At 49.3% G+C, this 6,083-nt stretch overlaps 1 protein-coding gene across 8 annotated transcripts; it reads left to right on the top strand.

Annotated features, from left to right (window-relative positions):
* The first annotated feature begins 958 nt into the window (after window positions 1-958).
* On the top strand, window positions 959-5,719 carry LOC310761039 (uncharacterized protein). Of its 8 annotated transcripts, XM_083610401.1 has the most exons (3): window positions 959-4,327; window positions 4,364-4,399; window positions 4,436-5,719. In XM_083610401.1, the coding sequence occupies exons 1-3, from the start codon at window positions 1,205-1,207 to the stop codon at window positions 5,420-5,422; spliced, it is 4,146 nt and encodes a 1,381-aa protein (XP_083466527.1). In that variant the 5' UTR covers window positions 959-1,204; the 3' UTR covers window positions 5,423-5,719. The 8 variants fall into 8 exon arrangements, with proteins under 8 accessions (XP_083466527.1, XP_083466524.1, XP_083466525.1 ...); XM_083610398.1 differs by having other exon boundaries at window positions 959-4,507; window positions 4,544-5,719; XM_083610399.1 differs by having other exon boundaries at window positions 959-4,399.
* Window positions 5,720-6,083: the final 364 nt, after the last annotated feature.

Here is a 6,083-nt window from a genome sequence, read left to right on the forward strand (position 1 = left end):
TGGCTTAAATGTAATTATGCAAAGGATTTAGAAAGTAAGAAATGTTAGATTCTTATGTTAGATTCTTATTTCATAGATGGTGTGTGAGAAGGTGAACCCAAGATCTCTTTAAGATAAAAATTAAAAAACCATGCACCATCTGTTTTAGCCATCTGTTTTGCAGTGAATAGGGCAATAGGGCAAAAGGTGAAATGTTAATTAAGGTGCCTTGTCGAGGTAAATGTAAGATATATGGCTACTTGTTTGCCATTTATGGATAGAAGGAAATATAGCTCTTTGTCTCCCATAAAAGGCAATAGGAAATGGGTGTATCTTTTATGATTGGTTCTAGCAAACAGCCAATAGAAATTTCAACCAGGCTGATTGGACAGAGGCAGCCAAAGGAGGAGCAAGGGGGCTGGGCTGAGGAAATATAAGTGCTGACCATCAGGGCTGGAGTGGGCAGAGCTTTGGTAACCATATACCACTGTGTCTCTCATTTATTTGTCTGACAAATAAATTATTATTTTAATTTCTCTAATGCTGCGTTAAATATTTCATTCCAGCTAAGCGTTAACCACAAGCAGGGTGCTACAATGATATAGAACAACTCCAAGTGATTTAGTGATTTAAAAAATTGCATATAAAATCAATTCAGACAACAATGATAAACTACTATTCCCATTTTTACAAATGAGAAAACTGACCGTGATCTAAGGATCTAGAAGCTAAGGTCTTCAGGATTAAAATACAAGAGGTTTCTCATTAAATTGCACTTGTTGTCACCTCAGGATGATGGCTCCAATGCCATTTACAAACTTTCCAAGTGTATGGTTCTATCTGAAGCCCTCTTCAGGTCCTGCTTGTTGTTAAATAAAAGGACAGATGGAGCAGAATAATAACTGATGTCATAGATATATGGAAACCAAGTTCTGAAGCTTCTAGAACAACATGGTAGTTATTAGCAACGGAAAGGAAGGAACACATTGGAGGAAGGCGGCCACACTCAGAATGAAGCACTAAGTCACAGGGCTTTTAAATATAAGAGCCATGAATCCATCTGGGCCTCAGAATAGCTTTTGTAAAGAGCAGCCCTGAATAAAGAACAGAAGCAGGAAGGAAAAGAGCATCATACTGGAGTAGTTAACAGACACCTTGGGAAACTCCAGAAGTCCTGCTCTGGAGACTGAACAACCTAGCATAGCCATATGCAGATGGGAGCAGAATGGATGAGCCTGAGGAAACTCTTGAGAGCAGTGACGCAAATGAAGGTGGGCTAGATACTGAAGAACAGGGAGATAATGATGGAATCAAGGAGGAAATCAAGGAGGAAATTGTTGAAATTAATGAAGAAGATGCACATGAAATCAATGAGGAAAAGAAAGAAAGTGATGAAATCAAAGATAGTGAGGAGGAGAAACATAATGATGAAATCGAAGAGTTGACACCACACCAGGAAAGTGGAGATAACGGCCTAGCAATGGACCAAGATGTCCCAAAGACAACAAGTTCTGATAAAGGTGAGGTGGAGCGACCTGAGAGCAAAATCAGCATTATTCAGCATAAGGAACTGATAGAGGAAAACCAGCAGCCTGACTTGCCTCCTGGCAGCGTAAGTGCTAGCATGTCATCTCTCAAAAAGGAACTTGGTCATGACTCCCGTCGTGGCAGCCAGCATAGCCAGCACCTCCCGGGCCATGAATCCCGCCGAGGCAGTCAGAGTCAACCTTTAATAGGCCAGGAATCCAGGCATAGCCAGCAGCAACCAGGACACGAATCTCGCCGAGGTAGTCAACCAGCTGGAGCCCAGGAATCCCGGCATAGCCAAAAGCTCCCAGGACATGAATCCCACCGCGGAAGTCAACAGCTCACAGGCCAGGAATCCCGGCATAGCCAGAAGCTCCCGGGACATGAATCCCACCACGGAAGTCAACAGCTCACAGGCCAGGAATCCCGGCATAGCCAGAAGCTTCCGGGACATGAATCCCACCGCGGAAGTCAACAGCTCACAGGCCAGGAATCCCGGCATAGCCAGAAGCTCCCGGGACATGAATCCCACCGCGGAAGTCAACAGCTCACAGGCCAAGAATCCCGGCATAGCCAGAAGCTTCCGGGACATGAATCCCACCGTGGAAGTCAACAGCTCACAGGCCAGGAATCCCGGCATAGCCAACAGCTTCCAGGACATGAATCCCGCCGAGGCAGTCATCAATCCATTAGCCACCAGGTCCTACAAAGCCATAGACCTTCCACAACACAACCTATAAATGAAGTTGAAACCAAGGAGGACATGACATGGATTAGCCAAAGGACAGGGAAAGTTATGAAATGTGAAAGCCAGCAGACCAGTAGAATTTGGGAGCACAAGCCACTCTCTGAAATTCTGCAACCTCTTGGTTACCCGAAAAGTGTAGAGAAAGCAGCAGGAAAACCACCTGCAGTAGCTCGTGTCAGCAGCCAAGAGTCAAAGCAGCAACAACCGACAGAGGATGGGTCTTGGATCAGCAAAAAAACAGGGAAGTTATTGAAATGCACAGGTCAGCAGACAAGTAAAATCTGGGAGCGAAAGCCTCTGGCAGAAGTTCTTCGTCTTTCTCGCCAACCAGATGCAGATAGTGATGCTGTAGAAAAAGTGAAAACTGCCGAAGAAGTGATTGCTGCTCCCAAAGATTCGGAAGCTAAACCAGTAGAAGTGGCAGAGGCTCGCCTCAGCAGCCATGAAGTTCAGGAATCCCAGCAAGGTGATCAAGAGGTGGAAGGAAAGGAATCACAGGTGGAAGGAAAGAGAAAAGCTTCTACTAAAATGTCTGTAGACAAAACACTGCAGACCGATAGCAAAATAAGCGTTTTTAGACATAAAGAACTGATGCATAAAAATGAACAGACAGACTTTCCTCCTGACACTTTACCCAGCAGTAGAACCTCTCTCAAAAACCAGCATGAATCCTGGCATAGTAATCAACAAGCAGAAGGACAGGGATCAAGACGTGGTAGTCAACAGGTAGAAGGCAAGAAGTCACAGCAGGAGAGTCAACAACCAGAAGGGCAGGAATTAACGGCTGAAAGCCAGCAACCAGATGCTCAAGGATCTCAACATGAAAGCCAACAGCTAACTGGACAGGAATCTCGGAGAGGCAGCCAACAGCCACAACAGCCAGATGAGAACAAGCCAGCACAACTTGAAAAGGAGCAAGTGCAGCCAGAGGACCATCAGAAACTTCCTGAAGAGGAAACATTCTACCTGGACAGAAAAACTGGTGTAGAAGTCAGATCTGCAAGTCAACAGACCAGCGAGAGTTTGTTCATAGACTACCTAACAAAAATATATGGCCCTCGATATGGTGAGGCTCCTCTTCCAGTAGGTGATCAACCAAAGGCTAAAGAGGATCAGCCCCCAGAGAGTGATGAAATCCAGGGTGAAGTTAAGGTAGAGGAGGAAGAAATACAAGAACCAGTCCCTGGTGGGGGTGATGAAGCAGAGGCAGAAGTACAGCAGCCTCCCCAACCAGAGGCCCAAGAGCCCCAAGATACAGAGTTGCAAACAGGTGGGCAACAACCAGAGGGTCCCGGGTCCCGGAAAGAGAGCCAACAGGCAGATGGTCCCGGGTCCCGGAGAGAGAGCCAACAGGCAGAGGGTCCAGGGTCCCGGAGAGAGAGCCAACAGGCAGAGGGTCCAGGGTCCCGGAGAGAGAGCCAACAGGCAGAGGGTCCAGGGTCCCGGAGAGAGAGCCAACAGGCAGAAGGGCCAGTGTCCAGGAAAGAGAGCCAACAAGAAGAGATGCCAGCGTTTCCGAAAGAGAGCCAACAGGAGGAGATGCCAGGGTCCCCAAAAGATAACCAAGATGAGGAGATGCCAGGGTTCCCAAAAGAGAGCCAACAGGAGGAGATGCCAGGGTCCCCAAAAGATAACCAAGATGAGGAGATGCCAGGGTTCCCAAAAGAGAGCCAACAGGAGGAGATCCCAGGGTCCCGCAAAGACAGCCAACAAGTGGAGATGCCAGGGTCCCGCAAAGACAGCCAACAGGTGGAGATGCCAGGGTCCCGCAAAGACAGCCAACAGGTGGAGATGCCAGGGTCCCGCAAAGACAGCCAACAGGTGGAGATGCCAGGGTCCCGCAAAGACAGCCAACAGGTGGAGATGCCAGGGTCTCGGAAAGACAGCCAACAGGTGGAGATGCCAGGGTCCCGCAAAGAGAGCCAACAGGTGGAGATGCCAGGGTCCCGGAAAGACAGCCAACAGGTGGAGATGCCAGGGTCTCGGAAAGACAGCCAACAGGTGGAGATGCCAGGGTCCCGGAAAGACAGCCAACAGGTGGAGATGCCAGGGTCCCGCAAAGACAGCCAACAGGTGGAGATGCCAGGGTCTCAGAAAGACAGCCAACAGGTGGAGATGCCAGGGTCTCGGAAAGACAGCCAACAGGTGGAGATGCCAGGGTCCCGCAAAGAGAGCCAACAGGTGGAGATGCCAGGGTCCCGGAAAGACAGCCAACAGGTGGAGATGCCAGGGTCCCGCAAAGAGAGCCAACAGGTGGAGATGCCAGGGTCCCGGAAAGACAGCCAACAGGTGGAGATGCCAGGGTCCCGCAAAGAGAGCCAGCTATTTGCACAGCATGAATCTCCACTACATACCCACCTATCTGTGGGTGAAATAACTGAACAACCAGGTCCCTCCGAAAGCCAAGGAACGCTAGGGAGCATTGTGTCATTTACCGAAGGGGAGGATGTAGCTCTGCAGACGTACAGCATAGTTTCTCTCCCGGACGGAATTTGGCTGAACAGGAAGACAGGCAAGTTTTTGGTAAGCCACGGTCAGCAGACAACAGTCACTTCACTTTCAGCCCTGAATCAAATAGCACTGGAAGAGGCCGCAATTGTTTCAAAGCCATCTGGACTTGGCGCTGGCGGCGAGGGAGTGGTGGCCAAGGCCTTGGAAGTGCATCAGGACAGTGCTACAGCTGAAGCAAAGCCTGAAGAAGACCAGCTGCCACCTTTAAGCCAGGAATCCCGCCGTGCTAGTCAGCAGTCGAGGCACAGCCAAGGATCCCGCCGTGGCAGCCAGATTCCTTTGGAGCAAGAACCCAGTCCTGTTAACCAGCCAGCTTCTGATGACCAGAAGGAAGAGGGGCTCCAGGAAGCGGAGGATGCTGAGGGAGAGCTGAGCCATCGCTTGAGCGAAGCAGCCCTGGAGAGCATAGCAGCAGCCGCCGTGGATGGAGAGGACAACGTATCTCAGCGGACTTACAGTTCCATTTCTCTAGCCAAAGGATCCTTTGTCAACAAAAGAACAGGCAGGTCGCTGGTATCTCAGCAACTGCAGACTGAAGAGTCTTCATTTCATAACACCGGAGAAGCAGTGGAAGAACCCCAGGACGGTGACCAAGTACCTGAAGAAGACCAGGTTGAAAATCCTGAGCCGAGTGAACCTGAGAACCCCGGGGAATAGCAGGTGCAACAGCGGGAAAGAGAAGAAGGTCCTTATATGAGCAGACAGTTAGTCAATGGCTAAGGCCCAGCTTACCCTGTGAGTCATGAGCTGTTCCTGGAATCGTAGAGACCTGAGTGGCAGAGCCACCTGTATCCCCAAGAGATATCCCCAGGAGTCACCATGTCCTGTTTTCCGAACAGAAGGCACAGTGGCTAGCAAGGGGAAGCGAAGTTCCTGGGAGCATGGTGGGCCTCTTTCGTCAGAAAAGCAAAGCCTTAGGCTGAAAGAAGCAGAATAAAAAACAAACATGGGAAATGTGTACCTTCCTTTGTCTTTCAACGTATGCACAATTCTTGTCCTTTCGGTTAATTTTTCAACATACCCAGGAAGCTCTTAAGAGGCAGGGGCTTTCAGCTGAGGAAGAAATGCAGCACAACCACATCATGGGCACATTTAACTCATGCAGTTTTGACCTTATGGGGTTGAAGGGCGGCTGGTTGAAATCTTGCAAGGTTTCCTGGTGAAAATTTCAAAAACAAGAAATTCAGTAATAAGCAATCAAGGTTCTTGATAATTGTAACACGCTCTACGCGGGGCTGCCCTTGAAGCTGACCCAGAAACTCCAGCGGGTGCAGAATGCCGCGGCGAGACTCCTTATGGGGTCCTTGCTGTGGGATCA

The sequence above is a fragment of the Podarcis filfolensis genome (assembly GCF_964270895.1).
Source record: "Podarcis filfolensis genome assembly, chromosome: 1".
Classification (NCBI taxonomy): domain Eukaryota; kingdom Metazoa; phylum Chordata; class Lepidosauria; order Squamata; family Lacertidae; genus Podarcis; species Podarcis filfolensis.